This window comes from Chenopodium album, chromosome 22, assembly GCF_948465745.1.
Source record: "Chenopodium album chromosome 22, dcCheAlbu1.1, whole genome shotgun sequence".
Taxonomy (NCBI): Eukaryota; Viridiplantae; Streptophyta; class Magnoliopsida; order Caryophyllales; family Amaranthaceae; genus Chenopodium; species Chenopodium album.
This window is the reverse complement of record NC_137855.1, coordinates 11,809,103-11,833,032: the sequence shown is the minus strand read 5'-3', so window position 1 is coordinate 11,833,032 and position 23,930 is coordinate 11,809,103. Positions and strand designations below refer to the sequence as shown.

The window sequence follows — 23,930 nt, the reverse complement described above, 5'->3', positions numbered from 1 at the left end:
CACTTGGACTGATGGCCTAAATCTGCAAACCATTGCATGACATCCTCACCACCTTCTTTCTGAAGTCTCTCCATAGCCTTTCTGAATGTGAATTTGTTGGTAGCATTGCAAGCTCTCCAGAATAAAATGTACATAAGTGGACCTGGGAAAGACTTCTTGTAATTCCTACTTAAGTGTCTGCAACAGTATCTTCTTTTAGCTTCTGGCCATACACTTTTCAATGCCACATCAACACCCTACAACAACACAATTTAAAAAGTTATGCCATGTATTTGTAATTTAATATACCAATCAGAAACTGAAACAAAGTAAATATATACAAACCTTTTACCTGTCAGAAATAATTGTCCAATCTTTTCTCCCTGAATCTTTGACTATGTTGTGAATGTGCCAGAAAAAATAACTCCAAGTATCTTTGTCTTCACTACTAACAATTGCATATGCAACTGGGTAAATCTCATTGTTTGGATCCAAGGCCACAACAAACAGTAAAACTCCACCATAATTACCCTTCAAATGAGCACCATAAACTCCAATCAATGGCCTACATCCTGCAAGAAAGCCTTGGAACTGTCTAGCAAATGAGATGAATATGCTGCTGAATAAGTTGACTCTTGGAATGCTTTCACTCTCATGCCATGCAACAAAAGCCTTTGATCCAGGATTGGTGTTCATTATGACTTCAGCATATCTAGGAAGATGACTGTAGGACTCATCATGTCCTCCAAATAGCTCCTGAACAATAAATCTCTTCAATCTATACAAGGTGGCTTGCTTCAAGTAAATGCCAAACCTCTGTAATAGAAGCTCATTTAGGGCCTTCCCTGGGATATCTGGGTTAGCCCTTATGTCTTCCATAACCTTAGGTGCAGCCCATCTTACTGTACGGATTGGATTGTACATCTCTAAGCCTCTACAGTTATGGACATCTGGCAATATCGTTTTGATAGCCCATGTCTTACCATCAGGGAGCCTACTAGCATGCAGCCTCCACTCACAACATTGTGCCAAGCAAGTGACAGTGTACCTCTTGTTGTCTGCAGCTACAACAGCTATTGCAAAGCCTTCCTGCACTGCATAATCTTTCAAAGTCTCTCTCAAATGGCCCTTGTCAATGAATATCATCCAAGGCCTAAGCACTATCTTCCCAAATTTTACTTCTTCATACATCTCTCCCTGCTTATAAAGCTTATCCATGTAATTATCATCATCAGAATCATCAATGAATGCTGACCAAAAGCTAGGTTCCCAGTTGTCTTCTATATGTGGAACATTGCCTAATTCAAGCAACTCATCCTCAGGGACATCACCATCTGGATATATCTCTTTATCTGAGTCTTCACCAGAATCATCACCACCAGAATCATCATCACCAGAATCATCACCACCAGAATCATCCTCAGAATCATCACCAGAACCTTCAGGACCCCCACCAGAACCACCCAAACCATATGTCACCCTCCTTCTAGCACTAGGTGCACCACTCTCCCCTATCTTAATAAGGTCCACACCCTGTTTAGGCACTCTACCTTTCTGACCAGTCCACAAACCCTTCCTAAATTGAGTTGTCTTGGGAATTTTCCTAGCAAATAGGTTAGGGTCAGTGATTATATGTGATGGTTGGCTGTTTGGACTTGATCTAGGTAGGGGGGTGTTGTGTTTAGTTGGGACTTGGGCAGGTGAAAACCTAGGACTCCTTCTCAAAGGTAACTCTTTGAAGACAGTGTGTGGTGATATTGGGGAAGGTGGTAACTTCTCACTCCCATGCCCAGCTGAAACTAACTGTATAGGTGTGGCCTTACCCTTGCCCTTACCTACAGCAGAATTATCACCTTTCCCCCTACCCTTGCCCTTACCCTTTGATGCTGCACTTTTAGCCTCTGCCTTCTCAAAAGCCTTCCTACCCTTGGTATATTCCTTACTAGACATGTCCACACCACGAAGTTACTTCTTCCAATGATTCGAGCATCCAACGGGTCATTATTATCCAAACACCAACACATCCCAGCATGACGAGAGTCTTGGAACCAAGCACCGTCAACTTGTAGTGACAGTAAAGTACCCCCATAGTAACTCTGACCTAGCTGAGCTGAGTAAAACCCAGGTGAAGGAGAGGCACCTGCGTCACCTCCTGTAATAATAAGGGAATTAGCCGAATTTGCCGAGGATACAAAGACTGAATGAGTGTCCATGACCTCAGCAAACTGTGAATCAAAGGGCCTGGAAGTAAAAGAATCCCTAAAGATTCTGGAGTTCCGACATAACCACAAACTCCAAAGCGTGCCAACAAAGGTACCTAAGCGAGTACTGGAAGGCCCGTCCTGACTAATAAAAAGTCGGATATAATCTTGGATCCAATCTGTGAGAGAAAGGTCTCCATTAAATTTTGAGCGGATACCAAGGCATCTAGCCTCCAAACTTAGCGTGTATTAAAGCACATTCTGAAGAGATGTTGTAAGCCTATAAATCCTCAGGTTCTAAATGACAGAGGTCACATGTCACATTAGGAACCGGAACACCTCTGTGATGAAGTTCCACCTTAACTGCTAGTGCCCCATAGGAACAATTTCCATAGGAACACCTATGTCATGTATATATTTTAAAATTTACGCACATATAGTTCTAGTAGGAAAAAAATGTGCCCTTAGATTAAGCACTTGGCATTACTCCCTCCGTCTCTTATTTACAATCCTGTTTTCCTTTTTGGGTATTTCGAAATTACATTCTTACTTTCCTTTTTTAGTAAGTAAATTTTTACCAAATATCCCAAATTATCCCTATTTTTCTGTTTTATAATTAATGTTTTCTTTATTTTCTCACTCTTATTTTCTTATTCTCACTCTTATTAATGCCTTTAAAAAATTCAGAATCCATGTGCATCACTTTAGATGAATATGCTTGGTCCTTTTATTTTTCACCAAAAAATGTTATTGATCCTTTTTCTTTTTAAAGGATTGATAACATGTACATCATTAAATATTATTCAATCTTTGTTTTATTCAAAGATATCAATTAATGTATTGTAATTCTCATTGTACTTTGTTTTATTATTCTTTATTTTATTCCAAGTTTCTTAATTCTCGTGTAATTTTAGAATTAGGAATGTAAAAAAGGGACAGAGGGAGTAATAAACAATTAAGGGAAAAGAAAAAGGCCAAGCATGGAATTGAATGGACAATTATGACACTTATTTACAAGCATGCCATTGGTGCATACAATTATGTATAGATCAAATATATTTTAGAAATTTCCCCTTAGTATCATATGGATGATAAAAGTAATATGATATTTGCTAATGGTTTCGAACCTCAAACCTTTAGGTAACTGTCACATGTAATTATCAATAAGCCAATATTTTAGATTTACTATAATATTACAACCTACTTTGTATTTGTAACTACTACACGACTACATCTTTGTGCTTTTAGTAAACATTTGGACTATGTAACTCAAGATCCTACTTCGAAGATTTCTCCATTCGGAACTCCGGCATGTCTATAGAGAAGCAAATAGAGCTGCATATTGGATAGCAAATGTTGGGCATATTATCACCGACAAATTGGATATTCCATTTGTACCTCTTCAGCTTTATACCTCATTCTCACCTCAGATGCTTTAGGATCGCCCCTCGTGAGGAGGGGGTCCTAATTCTTTCCTTTTTCTTACCTTACCAAAACATATATATAACTTTTCCCACATCTCTTGTATTTTATATAGAATTTACAAAAAAAAATATAGCTGTATCAAGTCTTGTTAGGTTCGTTCCTTAAACCAAACTAAAGAATATTACTCCATTCTTCCTTTTATTAGAGTCTCATTTCTCTTTATTATGTGAGTAATAAATGTTAGAAATGAGACTCTAATAAAAGGACGGAGGGAGTAACATTTAAAGTTTTGCCTTAACAAGCGTGAAAATCCAAAAGGCGCAATACGAAAAAATGGAAGAAATACATAATAAGATAGAAGAGGCCCTTTAGAGTTTGGAAGTTGCCTGCTTTATGCCATGCCGGTAATTAATAAACTCTAGCTCCTATCATCCTGTTTGGCGATGTAGCTAACTCATCGTAGTGAACCTAGATAAATCTATGTCCTACGGTGAAAGATAAAGTTAAAAACATTTATTAGTTTGAGTTCTTATATCCAAGTAGTGTGTACCCTGGGCGATGCCCCGTATTGCTAGTTTGTGTATTTCTTGAATTAATTTAACAATTATGTTCGACTATTTGTATATTTAGTGTGTGTAGTGGTTCAAGCGTTGCCTCAGATGTCAATTATTTATTTTATTTTTTTTTACTTCATATGTATTTATATTCTAATCTTGTGAAAAATAAATGAATTACATTACCTCTAATTTACTTAATAAATGAAAGGAATATATAATAATATTGAAACTTGAAATACTAATAATAGTTGGTTGAGATGGTAAAAGTATTACCTATATGTATGTATTGGAGGTTATCGGTTCAAATCTTGTTCAAAGCATATTTTATTTTGTTAAATGAAGTGGCTAGCTTACGTACGTGTTATTGTGACGTAACACACATACTTTGAATTGAAGGGTGTCACGTAGGGATGGCAATATTAAGTGGATATCCACGAACCCGCTCCACCCGCTATAAATAAATGGACGAAAACCCGAATTCAATGGATGAGAAGCGGGTGACGGATGAAGCGGGTGATGGATCGAATCGGATGTGGATGATACTTTTTTCACCCGCTAACCATCCACCCACCCGTTTAACATATATTATATTTTTTAATCTAAGAATTTTAATAATAAAATATGAAATGTGCAAGAAAATTACTTATTTTTTTGTTGCAAATTAATTGTTCAAACAATATATTGTTATTGTTTCATTTTGTATTAATAAAATAAAAAAATTATTGTACAAATAACCGAAAATTAGAGTTTATGTGAGTTTTTTTTCCACTTTAATACTCATCCATTAGTCATCCGCTCCACCCGTTTCATCCGCGGATGATGGACGGACGGATATGGATGATGGGTGAAGCGGATGACGGATGGATGTGGATGGAGCGATTAGAGTAATGGATGGATGCGGGTGAAGCTCCACCCGATCCGAATCCGATCCATTGCCATCCCTAGTGTCACGTGACACAACTTTTTAATATATAAAAAAATATAGATATAGATTGGTTTGAAGATAAAACATTTCTTAAGGCTTTTTTAGTGAGCTTATATCCATTGTGTCTCTTAGACTCCTTTTTAACCGTTATACACATCACTTTGATTTTTTTTTTTTTTTTTTTTATTTTATTTTTTTTACATTTAATATTCAAACTTTGACCATATTTATTTATGACTTTTACACCATTCAATTATAACTTTGACCATATGTATTAAACTATCATTAAATACAAATAATATGTAGAGAAATACTCCCTCCGTTTTTTTATTTGCATCACTTTACTTTTTTAGGGTGTTTTTTTTTTAAATGTATCACTTCTATATTTGGTAACTTTATATTATATTTTATCGTTTCTCTTTCTTACTTTTAACCTCACTCAACTTATTTTATCATTTCCATCTCTTTCATGGTCCCCACTAAAATAATAAAAATATATATCCTCTTTCACATACTTTCTATTTCACGGTCCTATCTTATTTAAACTATAATAATTTATTCACCCACTCACAATATTATATTACTTTCCTAAATCTTTGTTCAATCCAAAGTGATGCAAATAAAAAAAACGGAGGGAGTATGTTATTATTTTGATGATGTATACCGTATTCACGTTGTAAAAATTCATTGCATCAACTAAAAAAATTGTAAAAATTCAAAGCAATGCATCCATTGTAAAACAAAAACAGTGTATATACCAAAATATGAATGAAAAAGATAAAATTATAAACAAATTATAATAACAAGATTATATAACATATAGTATATTATTATTATTATAGAAAAAATTTGGTTCCTAGAATGAAGGAAAGAAAAAAAAAAAAAGGAAAGAAAAAACAGAGTAGCGCAAGACACCTCCACCAAAACTCAAAAATATAAACTCACTATTCTCTCTACACTTCTCTTTCTATACTTCACCCCCACAAGAATCGCTCTCCTTCTTCTCTCCTTTCTCTCTCCTCTTTCTTCTTCCTTTCTCTCTTTTTATTTCTTCTACATTTTCCCCTCCAAATTACACCCATTTCCCAGAATCCTGTAAGTTTTTTTCCTCTTTTTTTTGCGTATTTTTTCTGGGTTTTTCTCCTACTTTATGCTTCTTGTTTACTTCTTTTTGTGGCGGGAACAATTTTTCCACAATGTTCTTATTTTTTTGTGTTATTGTGTTCCAGATTACGTATTGGGTTAATGTTGTATTGTGATTTTGAATTTGTTTGTATAATTTTTATGTTGTATGCATGAAAGTATTGGATTTTTGTTTGGTTTTGTTGTTTCAATTGTTTGTGATTTTGTTTGGGTTAGTTCATGTTTTAGGGTTTTGAATTGATGATCGCTGCTTGTTTGTGTTGCATTGTTGATGTACAATGCCCAATTTCTGCCTCTGATTGCTGAATATGTTAATGGGTATTGCATGATTTGTACCGTTTGTGGTTAATTTTGCTGGGTTGTTGTTGATTTTGTGAGGTTCGCTTAGGGTTTTTGACTTTTTGTTTTGCATGTAATGATACATTGCTTATGTGGGTTCGTTTCGATTCTGGGTTTCGAGTGTATTTGTGCTAGGACTTAGAAATATTGAGCTGACCATTGATTGTTAGTGGGATAATTGTAAATTTATCATTTTTTTGGGTTGTTCTGAAGGCATGTTAGGGTTTGCCTTTTGTCTCCATTGACACATTGCTCGCGGGTGGGTGTGTCAAAGTGCCGGGCATCAATTGCTGACTTTTTGATTGAGTTGGACAATGCCGCTGCTCAAGAGGAAGCCATTCTCATTGTTGGAACCCCCTACTGATTTACAGCCTCGTGAGCTTGTCTTTCAAATTCGATTTACAAAAGAGATCTTTCGAGATTATCAGTATCCTTACATATGACTTAAAATTGAGTAAATGATTTATGTATTGTTTTTTTCATATGTATTTGTTCTCCCCTTCTCTCTTTGGATTCCTTGATTCTAAATAGAGAATACTTGAAGCGGCTAAATCTATATCGCCAAAGAATATGGACATGTAAAGTAACTGGAAAGTCTAATTTTACATATGAGGAGGCTTTGGTCTCAGAGCAGCGTGCATCAGAGAAGGTTCAGCAGTTTCCTGAAGAGTTTATTGTTCCTACACTGCGAACTATTCAATATAGTAAGAGCTTCTGCTTGCATTATTTTATTAGTTACTTCCTTTAGTTGTGCTAAATTGATTTCTGCTGATATATTTGCATATGCAAATATCATAAGCCATTGTTTTTGTAGTGCCTAAGATTTGGCTTTTTTTTTTATCTAAATGCTGTTACTAGGGAATCAGAAACTGCAAGCATATCCTTGAACTAATTGTTTATGGAGTTTCCTCTGCTTATTCTGCCATTTCTGTCCTTTTCAACCTATCCTTCAGTTTACTTGTTCTTTCTTTATGAAATTGTTTCTTGCAATGTAGAAATGGTTGGGTGCAGATTGATCCTCTCTCTCTCTCTCTCTCTCTCTCTCTCTCTCTCTCTCTCTCTCTCTCTCTCTCATATATATGTATATTTAACCACCCCCTTCTCCCTTGTAATGAAAGTCTTGTATTCCATTATACAAAGTAATGCAGAAGGAAAGGTGTACATAGGAGTGCATTTGGAAATTTGTTCCTGTAGATAGTGTTTCTGTAGTTAAATATATACCATCTCTGACTTTGTGAATGGCGCTAGATGATATTCTCATCCAATCCTGGACTAAGTACTTGGCTAAGGCCTAGCTGAAATTGCGACCCTTCTTGGTGGCTTGGGTTGGCGAGCTAGTCTTACCTACCTAGGTAATTAAATTAGTGTAGACTACAGTAGTACTTTAGAAGGATGTACTCCATATACCCAAAGGATGAGGTCTTGAACAGGTTTTAAAGAGGATTAACTACTGTACTCACCCTATATTCTTGACGCTGGAGCTGTTAAAGTAAGCTCAGTACAAGCATTGGCCTCTTGACTTTCTAGTTATGCTTGTTAAGACTCTGTCTAAGATGAGGAGATAAATCAGATAATGGAGTGGTGACTATTTTGAGATATGGGATATATCTGTGTTCATTTCTCTCAAGCAGCTTGTCTTTGTTTTTGTTGTGGGTATATGAGTCACAAACTGTGGAAAGTAACTCCAGATGAACTGTTTCAGACTTTCAGTGACCCTCAAAGTTCTTTCTGCTTCACTTATATTATATAGGATGGCTTGGGTCAAGCACATATATGACTGGCTGCATCCAATTCCTGTGGAGAGGATATCTTTGATTAGTAACATGACGATCTGTTCATCAATGAGAAATCAGAGGCAATACACACTGCTATGTTCTCCTCGACTTTATTTTGCTGAGTTCTACTTAATATTGTTGAACTTAACTTATTTTTTCTGATTTTACTATTATAAAAATTGAGGAGAACATAGTCTCTCTCAGTCATTTATCGATTAGACTTGTTTCATTATTGCTGATATTCATGCAGTTAACAATTTCTTTTTGACACTCTTTCATAGGCTTTAATTGAGAATTTTTTTTATTGACTCCCATTACATATATCTTCTCCATTGCCTAAGCAAGATTTGGTTCATGTAGTGAAACAAAGAAATCATAGCCTTCCGTAGAAAAGATCTGCAATGGAACTTTATTGATTTAAGTTATGGAGAAAATCGAATTGGGTTTAAGTCATCAATGGAACAAAATCTTATCAGGTTTTTAGTTAACTATCTTTCAGTGGCTTGGAGTATTGACTGGAAAAATAGACTTTATTGTAGTTACTTCAATATGATCTGAAGTGTCATTAGATTAAGTTTACAGATATTGGATGAACAGAGACATGTATTGTTTTCTGACTTGTCCCTTAGGGTACAGGGGCTTAGGAGATATCACATTTAGTGACAACTTAGAATTCACGTAAAAATTGTGGAAAGATAGATACAATGGCCAGGAAAGTTTGTGTATTTGACAGGCTACAACATATACAGAAGGTGTCACCTACAGTTCTTGTTCTAGCTTAACTGAAGGTGCGATGTATAGAGGATTTGTGATGTCATGTTAGTGCTGGTTTGCTTGCAAATTAATTAGCTTCAGCTTCTATTGGAGCGTCTTGTTGTTGATTTTTTTTGGTGACTTTCTCAAGTGCTTCATGCGCAAGGTACTAGTTGTGGATGTGTTTCTTTATATTATCATCTTTTGCAGAATTAAAGAGTCTCTCCTAAAGGAAGAGATTGATTGTAACACCTCTTTATTGAACATTTTTCAGATGTCTTGGCCTATGTAGAATGTCCAGGCATCTGTTTTTATGTCAATTTTCTGTAATATTTTCACTTCATTTTCAATACACCCTTTTTGTTGAGACATGTAGTTAGCTATGGACTCAGGGTCTGTAAGGGCATGTTCTTTTTATTGTTCTTACCTCTTACCTCCCTACTTCAATTCTTTCAGGCTTCTGAGTCGTATCATGTTGGGTTATTTGTGTTTTCCTGATAAAGCCTCTTTGTTAAATAAATGTGCTTCGTTTTCTTGTCACAGTATTATGAAGTCCTTGTGATTTTGTCCTTCTATACCTTGGAAAAATCCAAATCAGGGGGAGAAAACTTAAGCATCATTCATGTACTTTTACGTACTAGCTGAAAAGATTTCACACGGAAGCTGGTAGATTTCCTGATTGGATGCTAATATGTGTGCCAATGAGGTCGTTGCATTGAATCATTGATATCCCTTGGGGCTTCCCACCTCAACCCCCCCCCCCCCCCCCCCCCCCCGGCCCCTTTTTTTTTTTCTTTTACATGACTGTCATTCTTGAAAAACTCAAATTACTTGATGGTGTTCTACTGTTCTATTTACGGAGTATTATGCTACTAGATTTTTTTTCAAAAGATACTGGTAATAATGGAATTTGAATATAGCCTGTTATGACATGTGAGTTTCATCTCTCCAATTGCAATTTGCCATGAGCCAGAAATTGTCTGTTGTCTTTCCTTTTGGATTGGGGACATTGTCTTAATCAACACCCTGAGATGAATTTGAATTGTAGAACAATACAAAGCAGTCAGTGTGTGGTGTCTTCCGTAGATTGGAAAGGAATAAAGTCTTGAGGCATGATATTGCTGTTGAGTTGTTTTATTCGGCATACTTTATTTGCTCTTCCCAGCTACAAGCCTCTGGAAACTCTGCTGTTATACACGCTCAAGTAGTTATTCTTCTTCACTGCAGGTATGCTTCCGCTAAGCGATTTGGTCCGCAAAATCAAAGCAGAGCTGCAAGAAAGCCTGGTTGAGGGTGCAAAGTTGCAAGGGAAGAAGGATGGTTGTGTACATTCATGCAAGATAATTAAAGTATTAGATGAGGAAGCAGGCAAAGGTCGTTATGAGGTGGCATGGCTTGATAATGATGACGAAATAAGTGGAACTGCTGTGGTAGGTGAAGATGACTTTGTTCGTAAAAAACTTCCATTTGGGCGAGAGGTTCTAAAATCTTATATTAGGGAGTCTACATATCGGAGTCTTCCTTGGGTAATTCACAATAATTTGGCATCAAAATATGGAATTCCTACTGATGCACCTGAAGAATTAAAAGGCAAAATTTCTTTTTTGAATGGGTGCGTGATCAAGAACAAGAAGAGAAAGACAAGTAAGGTAAGAGAGCATAACAACAGGCAACCCTCCCGACACACCCACCCTCCCTTTTCCTTGGATGTCTTTTGTTTGATTTTAAGTTGCTAATGAACTTTTGTTTTCTTTGAAAATGATTAGGAAACCCAAGAAGGAAACGCTGGGAAACATAAAAGGAACAAGTTACAAACAGAGAATGGATCACTCGGTGACAATGATCTGGAGAATGGTGGGTAACAGTGAATATAGAGCCATATTGCTCCTGTGGTACTTGGTTGCTCCATTAGGATTTCTCATTTATTTTGTGGTTTGGTGCTGTTATAAATTTTAGGTAGATGGATACATGTAGTAAAGACACTTTATGCTTCACTTACGTTTTGCACTATTCATGCTGAATATATGATTGTTTACAAGTTGTTAATTATATCAATCGTCATCGCTGAATATACAGGGGATGATTCCATCAAGTATCCAATTGATGACCAGCTTGTGCAGCCTGGTGCTGATGATCCAATTTTCACTGATCGTCCTACTCCATTGAGAGACTTCAGCATACAAATGGATTCTGTTGGAGACCTTTTATTAGTTTGGGATTTTTGTTCATCTTTTAGTAGGCTGCTCTACTTGTGGCCATTCTCTTTTGAAGATTTTGAAAAGGCAATATGCCACAAAGACAGCAATCTTACTCTTATTGTGGAAACCCATGCAAGTCTTCTTCGCTTGCTTATGAATGACGAAGGACTATATTTCATAGTGACCCAGCGTAAGAAGCGTAAACCAAAGGTCAAACATTAATCCTGCTCCTCTTAAAAGCTCCTTTTTCCTGTAATTAATTGGCATATTACCTTTTTATCCATATCCTGTAATTTGCATTTCAGGGAAATCATGTTTTGTTACTCATCAATTTTTTATTGTAATTTTTTCAGATTACTCTAATTACATGGACAGAATATTTGTGCGATTTTCTTGAAATGATTGACATTTCTGAATTAACCACTCATATACCAACTATAAAGCGTGGCCATTATGGGCTGTTAGAACCTCCTATCAAATTGAGAATCTTGAAGGAATTGGTTGACCAAGCCATTGCCACTGATCTAGTGAGGGCGAAGATAGATGAGCGGCTCGAAGAACGACAGACGCTTGCTGCTTCAAAAAGAGGGGAAGCATTAGAGGAAGGTAAGAAGAAGAGGGAGGCAAAAGAACGTCTAAAGGCTGTTTCTGAAACCAATGGCACTATGCTTGAGCATAATTCAGGTACTGCTGAAGAAGTCCCATGTGTGGCAGGGAGTAATGGTGTTGGTTTAGAAAATGGACATGTTGCTAAAGTGTCTTCTGATCAGAAAGATGTGTCTGAGAATGGGTTTGTCTCTTCTTTATTATCAATGAAATATTCATTTAAAAACTGGATAACTGAATATATGTGTTTGACATCTTCTGGGTTTATTGTAGTGAGAGTGACCATAAAAACAGTGGACTGAGGGAAAAGACAAAGAAGCTATTGGAAGATCTGGAGAAGAGCAAAGACGAAAGGGTTTGTGTTTCTTTGTTTCTTTTTCTTTAAAAAGTGTGTTGTGGGCAGGGATGGGCCTGCCCTATTTTAGGTTAGCAGGCCTGCTCATATTTAACCCATGTTCCGTATGAGAATCAAACGCTACTCATGGGACCATGATAATAGTCTAAATGCCGAGTGTGTGTGCCTTGTTCTGTGTCTGTATGATATTTGTGGCTGTCACTGGATGTTTAATATGATTACATGGAAACTGGAGAACATGTGATAGGGTTTATTTATTTTTTTATTTTATTTGGGGGGGGGGGGGGGGTGTTGTACTTAACTGACAACGTATCTCTGCTATTACCACAGAAAGATTTTCTTGAAAAGGAAATGGAGAAACGAGTTATTCGGACCAACTCCTTGGGCAAAGATAGAGATTATAACAGATATTGGTTTTTCCGGCGTGATGGGCGAGTATTTGTTGAGAGTTCTGACTCGAAGCAGTGGGGCTATTATTGCAGTAAAGAAGAGGTAATATCAGTTTCTTAATTCAAGAATCTAAATTTCCCAATCAAACGTTACTGTGAACCTCCTAATTTATTTGTTGACTCGTTTTCTGATTTTAGAATTTGGAGACTCACAAGTTGTGTTATTCATAAATATTTATGTTTGAAATGCTTCCTCCTTTTCATAAATTGGAGTAGCACGTGCTTTTTGAGGTTGAATTTCGACCAATAATTTTTCTCAAATATATTAGTAAACTTATAGAAATTGTACCCTTGGATTATATGCAAAGAACACTTCCATGTTATTATCTTCTGAGATAAGAGTCAAATTTGATTTTGAAAAACAGGGGTGCCCTGTATCTTGAAACGGAGGGAGTTTTGTTTAGAGGGGAGATTAGACTAGAGAGTAAGCATGGCATAAATTGCTCAGCGTTATCTATGGATTATATTGTTTTGGAACATCAAACCTAATCAACATTTAAAAAATTTAGAATGCATCTAGGAGGAATGTTTTAAAAGTTTGAGGAGTTTGCTGTTGGTCTATGTTCTAATGATGTGTTTTTCTGTTAATCCACAGCTTGATGCATTGATTGGTTCCTTGAATCCAAAGGGGGAGAGAGAAAGGGCTCTCAAAAAGCAGCTTGACAAGTATTATTCTAGAATAAGGTTAGTGTTTGATAAGTGAGTCCATACAAATTGTAATTGATCGACCTTTTCATGTGCTGTCCCCAAGCAGGTGGTAAACCTGCATCGTTTGTGCAGTGACATCACATGCTAGCTATATTTAAGTGACTGTTGTGCCCTAGGTCTGGTTCTTGTCTAAATTTCTATACAATTTATCTAACAATTTTTCTTGCAGCAAGGAATTGCAGAAGAGATCCAAAGACATTGCCCGGAGAACTGCTATTGAAGATGCAATTCTTAGAAGGTCCACTAGGGTGCGAGCTCCTCCCAAGGATAATCCTTCTTTGGCATTCCTTCAGTATTCCAATAAGTGGAAAGTTTTGATGGGATAGAGTTAGGGGGTGTACTACGTATACGTTTGTGTTAAACCCTCCTGCCTAATTCAATAGATCACCCAGTGCTGCTTCTAATTTTGCACTGTTCTGGATATGTAAAATTCGTTGATTTGGATTAAGGTGCTTCGTAGTTAATTTCATTGGAGGAAATATAATCAAGTTAGAGCTTAGGACTTAGAAACCTCCCTATTTTTGAAAGACCCGGAAGGATAGGTTCCGTGGGTATAGTAGTAGACTTCTTACCATGAGAGCATCAATTTTTGTAAATGACTACGCCCATGATTCTTAATTAGATGTGACAATTATAGTGCATGTTAAATGTTCATAGCTGTAAATTTATTTGTTGCGCAATCTTTTGTACTTGGTATTGATATAAAGGAACTTGACTAATGAAAATCAAAATTCAGGACAAAACAAAAGAAATTTGCTTTAAGATTTCATTTCTCATGGCCGCATGGGGAAATTTTGCTAAAAGATGATGATTTAATCACAAGAGTATAAATTTGTGAATTATGATAGCTTGACAATAATATGGCTATCTAACTGTCCCATAGAAGTAAGCACAACTTAAATGTACACTTATTTTGTGGGCGAGTAAGGACTTAACACATTGTTAAAGGCCAGAATCTTCTTGTGATTAAGCTCTATAAGACCTAAATGGTAAAGTTAAGTTGCTATTGTTGATGCTCTAGATTCGGTTATAGCTGGAAGGGGCACAAAATTCTGATGGGTTTGAAGGGTATCAAATTCTTCGGCGCCCATTGAGGATGGGTTGTTCCTCACTCCAACTCTCTGTCAAAGGTATTTGAGATTTTGAGGAACTCCCTCAAGTTTCACTTGTGTTAAGTTGTGTGTATCTTTTTGCACCATTTGTATATTGCGGCTATAATAAGTGACCATGGGCAGGGAATTTAGGGTCTGATTAAATAATAGAAATCGTCAACTTCAAGCCTGAAAGCATTATAGCAAAAACAACCCCCTGAAAAGTTTTACAGCTAAAAAGGTTTTAGGAACATACCACACTTGTAAAGTTGTAAACCACCCAATTTACAACAATATAGAACAATTTATGATCCAAGTATCACTTTGCGATTTGTATCCCATCAACTAAATTTGCCAAGTGCTAAGATCTAAGTAATTCACAATCATCTCTTTTGACATATTCAGCATATACATGAAATTAGCTTCAGGAACATCTTAATTTTATTCTTTATTAGTTTGACATCCACCTTGAGCTTCAAGCAATACTGATGACAGCACGACCAATTATGCTGCCCTGACTGAGATCTTTGTATGCGTTGTCTGCATCCTCAAAGTCGTATATTTTTGAGACAGCTGAGCTGAGATTAAAGGCACCTGTTTCTGCCAATTTAACTATCTTGGGTAGGTCCTGTCTAGCTCTTGCTCCGTAAGAACCAATAATTTTCACCTGTAGCTCAATATATAGAAATCAAGATGTATCAGCTACAAAACTCAAGGTAAAACTAGTTGAATAGAAAAACTTTCATACTTAAGTTCTGTGCAATACTTCCAAGGGTTGATGGTTTAATTCTCTTGGGCTTGAGTTTAGGTTTGAAATACACTGTCTGGCCACTATAGTATTGCATAGGGGTATTGAATATTGATCAAGGTGTTCAAAGTGGGGTGTGTTAGTGGAAGATTTATAATGGTTTTCAAACAACCATAATAACCTTTTAATCTCAACTATCCATTATACGGAGTATATTTTCAATTTAACCATTCATAAATTCTATTTTTGTATGAAATTAAACAAAATACACATCTTTTTTACCAAGTAAAATTAACAATGGTGAATGCATTTGGGGAAATCCTACAAATAATAGCATGTTTGATTAATGGTAAAAAAAAATGGAAGTTGTAACAAATGTTAATGAGAATAAGTTAACAATTATTGGGAAGAGAAGTCCTACAAATACTGTCTAGGTATTATTATGGTGGGATTAATAGCATGTTTGATAACTGATAAGTAGTGAAAAGTAGTGGTAATGGGAATGGAAGCTGTAACAAAAGTTAATGCCCATTCCCAAAGTTAATGGTAACTCATCCCAAATCATCTCTTACTTTTCCACCACTTCTCATTTCCGTTCATTACTAATCTTGGGAGGGGTGGGAAGGGGGGGATTGCGCCATGGTTTTGAATCTCAAATGCAATCATGAACACGGTAACATCCGCGAAACCACTTTCGCATGCGATGCATGTAGCTTGCACCTACTTAAGCATGACATATTTAGGAAAAAAAAACTTTGGCAATGTGGACACAATGTAGTGATGGAGTCAATATTAAATATCATGGATTGCGACTATGGACATCAGGTTGTTACTTTGTTTGCAAAATTACATTTAGATTCACATTACCACTATTCAATACCGGCTATCAAAGGGGCTGTGAGGGATTTTTAATACTCATTTCAATTTCCAAAATTAATCCCAAGTCCCTTCAACAAACCAGGAAAATGCTCTTTTTGGGATTAGTATCCTATCTCCACCCTTTCTCTCTCTAAACAAAGCCCTGTATGTATATGATGGGAAGAAGGCAATATAATTTGGAGCTAGTTGTCGTGGAGATGGGGTGGCAGGGGAGTAGGCTGGGTATTGGGATGGTTATATTTTTTTTATTTTCTTTTCAATATAATTATCTCTATTGACTGATCGATAAAATATACCCAAAATATATCACCTTTGGCCAACTATTTGCTTACAGTAGATGAAGCACATATACATTTGTACATTATGTACTGTGGTGCTCAATCTCCTCACTTCAGAATTTCTATTTACTTATGCTTTTAGCTAATTTTCTTATTCTTTAAATAGACAGACGACAATAACTTAGCCAAACAAGCATGTTATACAAAACAATTTGTTAAACTACCAGATCAGATGTGCAACACACCTGTCTACGAACAAGACGATTTATATCAATCTCTCCTCTAGCCCTGGAATCTGCAAGACCAATCATGACAGCTTTTCCTCCATCACGAACACTTTGTGTGCACTGTTGGAAAGTTTTTGGTAATCCCAGAGCCTCAATGGCAATGTCAACACCAGCTCCCCCAGTTATTTCCTGCACAGCCAATTGGAAAACAGGTTCAGCTTAATAATCAAATAACCTTATCGTGAAATGCATGAAAACGTTAGCACATTGATAATGCAATGAAAAGCACATTAAATTTAATTTGACAGCATCTTAAGGCCGAAGTGAGAAAACAAGAGTTTAAATAATGCATATAGGACAAAATAACATGTGGACAAGAATAAAGTGTCTGAAAATTATCTGAGAAATGCCAGCAGAACATTCAAAGCTTTGAGTAGTTGTCAAGGGTCCCAGTAAGAATGTCCAAAATCACAGAAAGGCAAATGCTTCGTATTTATTGAATTTAATAATGCCAAAAAAACTCAACGAGAAGCATTTGATCACAAGATATCCATTGGAGCAATCATCATGAAACTTCTTAATCAGATGAAGAGTATGATGAATGTACAAACAGAATACAAACTGAGCATAGCTCACAGAGTCACAGCCATATTCAAGAACCCATCTCAAAGAGAATTTGCAGGTCAACAATGTATAATGAAGAACAATATACTTCGGTAATTTTAATTTTGCCGTAGTCTCAAGCAGATCTGAATCCATAACATAAAACCCAGTCTCAAATATGAAGACCTATGTGCACATGTAAATAAGTAGTCTCAAAGGCATATAAATTTATAAGCTAACAGAAGGGGTAAGTACATCACTTTAATTTTTTCAACTGCATCTTCTTTCAGAGCATTAACCGTGTGGGTGGCACCAACATCCTTGGCTTTCATGAGCTTTTCAAAACTAATATCCACAGCAATGGTGGCAGAAGCACCAAAAGCACGGGCTATCTGCAAACAGCTGAAACATGCATCTATTGTCATATACTCCCAGTCATCCAAAGTTGAACAGCAAAAAGATTAGTCAATAATTAAAATATAACAAAGTTGGTTACCTCACAAGTAACTTACACTATGCATATACAATGACTTTAATCCTCGAGAATGAGAAGTCTAACAACTATTAAGAGCTTCTGAATCATAAATATGTTCCAGAGCAAGCAAATCTAAATCTACCACAATAAGGTGGATCTGCCCTGCTACAGTGGAGGAGCATTTTCAAGTGAAGTATGCAACTCTTTGGACTTAGAAGAGCTATGGAGGAGAACAATTTCTGGATAAATGCAGTCTTTTGATGTCTACGACTACACTTTTAATGTGTGGAAGTAACCAAGTGAGTGGTTTTTTTCTTCTTTACGCACAAATCAGCTAAGTTCTACATAGGAGTCAATAAGGAATTACGCTTTAATTTCATTCCCGGCAACTAAATATTCCCAGAGTTGTAGATTTCACCCCTTCCCCTTTTAAAATAAAATTTTTTATTTAAAAGATATGATCCTTCTGTGCATAGCTGAGTTAATATTGCTTCAGGGCACGGAGACTATGGGGGAAGAAAAGTGTCAGAAAACAAGGTGGGTAAGTGTGGACCCCACTTTTGTGAAAAAAGTATTGAGAAAATTACTAACGAAAGGTTGTATGTTAGCTTAGCTCTAAGACACCAAGATGATACCCCATATGTGAACAGTTTAATGGTTGAATTGTCCTGCGCATTGCTAGCAGCTTTATGACTAAGTGCCCATTCAGACTTACAGTAACCATGCAAACAACCAAGATTTTAGAATCAAGTCGGCCAGGCCAGTTCAAGAACAAGAGAGAGACTATTGAAGATAAAGATCTTAGAGATGAACCTAATTGTATGAAACCAAGAAATCCAGCATACAAAATATAACTACTCCTTAGCAAGAAACTGTACTAAACGAAAATTTCTGACTCATACCTGGAGCCAACGCCTCCAATACCAATCACAGCAACAGAATCCCCACCACGAATTTCAGCAGCATGAACCATAGCACCATAAGCAGTGAATACTGCACAGCCTAAAATAGCTGACTCAGTATATGGCAATGTGTCCGGCAGAACAGTTACGCCATGAGCTGGAATTACACAGTATTCTGCAAGGCCTCCCATGCTGTACATGTACACTGGTTTCCCTGCAAAGATTGACACCTTAAATAATCAGTCACATGCAGATTGTTGAGTAGAAACTTAAGTTATGCAGTGGGAGATGAAACTTGCCAAGTCTTGTAATAAGGAGCACTCAGTTTTAAATTACTACGTAAATGGAAGTAAGGGTATTTTAGTTATTTAGGATACCAACCCACGTAAGAGTTGACTTAGGCATATTAGAGATACCTAACTCAGTGAGCTCCCATGGATGCTGAATCCAATTGCTAATCTCATGACAAGGAACTAATAATGGGTTTCAAGCTTCTAACATTTCAGGTGAGCTAGAGGTTATTGTAGAGTAAAGGAGGCATTGCATGTTGTATATCTCATAAGCTGTGATATCAAACAGTGCTTGACATCATGGGTATTTATTCTCAAAGGGGAAGACTATATGGCAATTGTTTGCCAAGTTATCAATATGGCGATTTGGCTGAAAATAACAGATAATCTCTTTTTATAAAGTATATGCATGTCAACATAAAGAAAATTAAAAATTGCATAGAATGGGGCCTACCAAAAATCAAGTATGGTGAACCTAAAAGAAATTCAACTGACACACCAAAGAGCAGTAGAGCACCCCATGATTACTAAGAGGCTGAAAAAATTTCCGGACCAAGAATAATCTATCATTGCTCTCCAACTAAGCACTCACACAATTCACCTTCCAAACCTCAATGTTTTGTATTAGTAGATAACCTAAAATAATAAACGGCTATTTCACCAAATGCCCCTGAGTAATTTTTTTATTCACCAAATACCCATCAAAACTTTCAAATTCACCTTACGCCCCTGAGTTTAACAAAAATGTCACCAAATACCCTTAATGACTAATGGACGTTAACTCCGTTAGTCATTAAGCCTAAATATGCCACGTGGCATGCTGGGATTGGTTCTCTTTTAATTTTTTAATTTAATTATAATTAATAAAATAAATTAAAAACAAACCCAAGCCACCTTCCTTCCCCCATCGACCTAGCCCCCTGCCAGCCGAACCCCCGGTATCCACCCCCACCCCCTCCCCTGCGCCTGTGCCGGCGTGACCCCTCCGTCGCCGGAGATTCCATCCCCCCACCCACAACCCCATCCCTCCTCTATTCCCCACCGCGACAAACACCAAAAACCCCCCAATCGGAAAACCCACTCCCCTCTCCCTCGAAAAATCCAGCTCACCGCCAGCGTCCAAGAACCCCTCCCCGCGACGGTGAACCCAAACCGTCCATCCCCCCTCCCTCGACAACCACGCCAAAACCCCAAAATCGAAAACCCCAAAATTGAAATCTAGGGTTTCAATTTGGGGATTTCGATTTTGGGGTTTAAATTAAGGTGTTTGTCGGTTGGGGATGAGGTTTGGGGGCTGGGCGCCGGCTGGGCACCATCGGGAAAGGAGAGTGGTTTTGGGTGGAGTTTTAAGGTGGGGAAAGTGGTTTTGGGAAGGAGAAGGGCGGCGACCGGGGGGGTTGTTGCAGATGTCGGTGGGAGTGGTGGCAGGGGACTGGGGCTGGGCTTTGGTGCGTGGCGCCGGTGTGGGGATTCATGCGGATTCCGCGCCAGTGTGGTTGGGGTTCAGGCGATTCCTCGCCGGCGGTGGTGGCGGGGACTGGGGCTGGGCGTTGGTGGGTGGGTTTTTTTTTTATTTTTTTTTGTTTTAATTTTTTTAAATAATCAATTAATTATTTTTAAAATTTAAATAATTAAATAAATAACAAATAACATTTTTCCATGTGGCATAATAAGGCTTTAATGACTAGCGGAGTTAACGTCCGTTAGTCATTTGGTTATTTGATGACATTTTTGAGAAAGTGATGAGTATTTGGTGAATTTGAAAGTTTTGATGGGTATTTGGTGAATAAAAAAATTACTCAGGGCACAACAAAAAAAAAAAGGATTCTGTCTCCTCACTAGAATGAGATAAACTGCACAAGTGAGAAGATAGTTTGGCCTCCAAACTCTCAAATTATCACTCTTAGTAAATTTTCTTAAGCTAGCAACCCAGAAAATACTTTCACACGCTTCAGAAGCTTAGTCTTCCAAATATAGGTAGAACGAGAGATTCTAAATTTGGAGTTGTTTCAATGTGGTTAACATTTAAAAGGAAAGAAAAGCAAAGGACCCCGAGGAAGCTAGCCACACTATCCTATCATCTATCTTGGAAAATCTGAAAATAAACAGACTCAATGATGCTTCACAATTACTCCGTAGTAAGCTCTCCTAACTCCTAGCCATGACTCGTAGATGTCCCTCCTAATTACTCCCTACATTTTGTATTAATCACAACATTTTCTATTTACATCATTTTTCATAATAATTGCAACACTTATGTATTTGGTAAGCACGTACTACTATTTTATTAATTTTCTACAAATATCACCCATAAACAACATTGAGGATTTTTATAAAATAAAATATGGAAGTAGGAAGTAGGCAGTAAACATTAAACTCTGGTTAAAACATAGAAGCTTGAAGTAAAATGATACTGTAATGTTTGGTAACGATGACACTACTCACCATTGCTCCTAAGGAATAGCCGTGTTTCACCATCGTAAAGAGTTCCTTTTGCTCGATTATATGCAAAGAAATCTTCACAAAGATCATCTTGCCCCTATTTTGCATAAAAAAATGCAAGTAGCAAAATATAAAATTAAGAGGAAGTTATACAAATAAAAAAAAAATAAAAAAAAAGGCCATTATATCTACCTTTGAACAAAAGGAACAGTTACCACAAGGCATGATAAAAGCTCCAACAACATGTGATCCAATAGGACATCTGCGAAATTAAGTATTGCTCGCAACTATTGTCAAGTCTATACATAAGAAATCACACATTATGCATTGCACCATGGATTCTATCATATAGCATATCGAAAAAAAAACTCATAATTTGAAAATTATAATAACTTATCAGTAAGAAGTTAAGAACATGATTAATCAACCTTTGCATAATTCTGCTATCGGTTAGAGGACCATGTTCTACGATTTCACCCGTGATCTCATGGCCAAGGATGCAAGGGCTGGCAAATGGAAGTTCACCTTTTATCACATGAAGATCAGAGTGGCATACTCCACATGCTGCAGACAGGAAATTGCAAATGTCAGAACAAGTCCGTCAATTTCTCTTCGCTCAACCTTACCAAGCCTCTATAAATTTGAATTATCCACCCCCTTCATTCTATCACAAACAAGCATATATAGCAGAACACATAATAATATCAAATATTTCGCAATAAGCCTGATTAAATTTTACAGTCTTTGATATGTATTTTCTTTCTTTGACCATAACTTTTTCTCGTTGTACATGATTAAAGATAGTAATACAATTAACTTCGCAAAGCTCGATTTGACCCATAAAATCAAACTGGGGTCAAATTAAAATGCACTAGTTTTACATTAAAGTTGATTTTGAGACGAATATAAAGCAATAATAAACAGTTGCAAAATAAAAATGCTACTACCCCTATTTCGAAGAACTGGCTCATTACTAACACAATTCAGATGCCTTTGCTCAGTTTTCTCAAACAAAATCATACATTTCTTGTTATATGTATCACTTCTGTCTACCTTCACTCGATTTTATTTTATTTATTATTTTTTTTTTTGGAAAATTCATAGAAAAAAAGCTAGAATCAAACAATTATCAAATAAAAAACATATACAAAGTAAGATTAAAAAATAAAAAAAAAACAAATAAATAAATAAATTCCCATTGCATGTAATTTTCATAATCCATTTATGCTGAAATTCATACAACTACAACAATCTAAAAAATAAAATTTAAATTAAATGACAAAAACCCAACAAAAATAAAATAATAAAAAAAGAAGTATAGAAGATTAAATACCCTTGGTTTTAACGAGAACTTCATTAGCTTTAGGACGAGGCATTTGAAAATCTTCAATAACAAGAGGTTGACCTGGTTTCGTAAACATCACACCTCTCATGAACGAAGCTCCAGCACCACTTACATTATACGACGACGAAGAAAACGAAGCAGAAGAAGGAGGAGAAATCATCTGCGATGAAGAACAAGAGCTTGAAGAATGATGATGATGATCAATGGAAGAATTAGTGAAAATTGATCTTGAGATCAAAGATGGGCTTGAGATTATTCTTTTGATGATTGATTTTCGGGTAATTAACGCCATTGAAATTGGGAATTGGGGATTTGGGGTTGAATTAGGGTTTGAATTGGGATTAATTTAAAGGTTTTTGATGAATGATTATGGTGGAAAGAGAGAGAAATAGAGTTGGTAATTAGAAGGTTGATAAAAGAAATGGAGTAAGCAGAGTGATATACAGTATTGTATAATTAAGAAATTATATTATATTTAAAGTTTAGGATTTGGATTGAATTGATGATTGTACTATGATTAAGACATTTTGTTTTTGTCAAGGTGAATAAAGGAAACTATAGCTCCCAACCAACTCGAGACTACCCGATAAAGTTGGTAATAGTTTGACTCTCATAATCATCCTAACACAAGAAAAAAAAAAAAAAAAAAAAAAAAAAACGGGGATGAGGGTACAACATTCATATCCTATTAAGGAGAACAAACTAGGGGTCTGTCGATTTCTTTCACAAATGTTTATCGTTAAATGATTAGAGCTCATTCCTTTTCCTTTACTCTTCTTGGCTCTTCACCTTTGACATGTGTGGCCTTCCATGTCTTCTTGTCTTGGAGGAGAACTTGAAGGCAGTGGATGTGGAAGTAGAAGGCACTTGGTTGGTTACCAGAGGCATGGGATCATCTTTCATTAGAACCTATAGATTCCACTTCAACTAAATGTGGTAGGAAAGTCACTCACATAAACTTCATTCTCATCCTTGATGCTTGAACCTTCTTTGTTATTATCAGTTAGGCTTGAAAGCATAGGCTCATCTAATTCCTCTAATAGCAGTAGTGTTGGGCTTTCCAAATTTAGTATTAGCAACTACTTTGTGTTTATGTGTTGGATGAATATATATCATTCATTGTTTGATAATATGATTAATTGTTTTGATGATATCATTAAGTATTTATGTAGGCTGCTGATACGATTAATTGACTGAATGACATGATTAATTGTCTGGATGATATGACTAGTTGTCT

The 23,930-nt window shown here is 36.5% G+C and overlaps 2 protein-coding genes across 3 annotated transcripts; one reads left to right on the top strand and one right to left on the bottom strand.

Moving 5' to 3' along the window:
- Window positions 1–5,968: 5,968 nt before the first annotated feature.
- LOC145605017 (uncharacterized) lies at window positions 5,969–14,111 on the top strand. Of its 2 annotated transcripts, XM_081661026.1 has the most exons (11): window positions 5,969–6,182; window positions 6,783–6,996; window positions 7,101–7,273; window positions 10,325–10,746; window positions 10,864–10,951; window positions 11,174–11,505; window positions 11,649–12,085; window positions 12,175–12,256; window positions 12,587–12,748; window positions 13,301–13,389; window positions 13,583–14,111. In XM_081661026.1, the coding sequence occupies exons 2-11, from the start codon at window positions 6,884–6,886 to the stop codon at window positions 13,737–13,739; spliced, it is 2,055 nt and encodes a 684-aa protein (XP_081517152.1). In that variant the 5' UTR covers window positions 5,969–6,182; window positions 6,783–6,883; the 3' UTR covers window positions 13,740–14,111. The 2 variants fall into 2 exon arrangements, with proteins under 2 accessions (XP_081517152.1, XP_081517153.1); XM_081661027.1 differs by lacking the exon at window positions 5,969–6,182 and having other exon boundaries at window positions 6,860–6,996; window positions 7,103–7,273.
- A 575-nt stretch (window positions 14,112–14,686) lies between these two features.
- On the bottom strand, window positions 14,687–23,143 carry LOC145604497 (uncharacterized). Its single transcript, XM_081660380.1, has 8 exons — window positions 22,682–23,143; window positions 21,777–21,912; window positions 21,541–21,610; window positions 21,352–21,445; window positions 18,617–18,830; window positions 17,500–17,641; window positions 16,655–16,825; window positions 14,687–15,171 (listed from the first exon to the last, which is right to left on the bottom strand). Exons 1-8 carry the CDS (start codon window positions 22,983–22,985, stop codon window positions 14,980–14,982), a joined length of 1,323 nt encoding a protein of 440 aa, XP_081516506.1. The 5' UTR covers window positions 22,986–23,143; the 3' UTR covers window positions 14,687–14,979.
- Window positions 23,144–23,930: the final 787 nt, after the last annotated feature.

Coding starts and splice junctions, on each gene's coding strand:
- LOC145604497 (XM_081660380.1), bottom strand. CDS start 22,985: ATGGCGTTAATTACCCGAAAATCAATCATCAAAAGAATAATCTCAAGC. Junction 21,913..22,681: donor AGTTCTCGTTAAAACCAAGG/GTATTTAATCTT, acceptor TCCTGTCTGCAG/CATGTGGAGTATGCCACTCT. Junction 21,446..21,540: donor ACTGTTCCTTTTGTTCAAAG/GTAGATATAATG, acceptor TATGCAAAATAG/GGGCAAGATGATCTTTGTGA.
- LOC145605017 (XM_081661026.1), top strand. CDS start 6,884: ATGCCGCTGCTCAAGAGGAAGCCATTCTCATTGTTGGAACCCCCTACT. Junction 10,747..10,863: donor AGAAGAGAAAGACAAGTAAG/GTAAGAGAGCAT, acceptor GAAAATGATTAG/GAAACCCAAGAAGGAAACGC. Junction 12,749..13,300: donor ATTATTGCAGTAAAGAAGAG/GTAATATCAGTT, acceptor GTTAATCCACAG/CTTGATGCATTGATTGGTTC.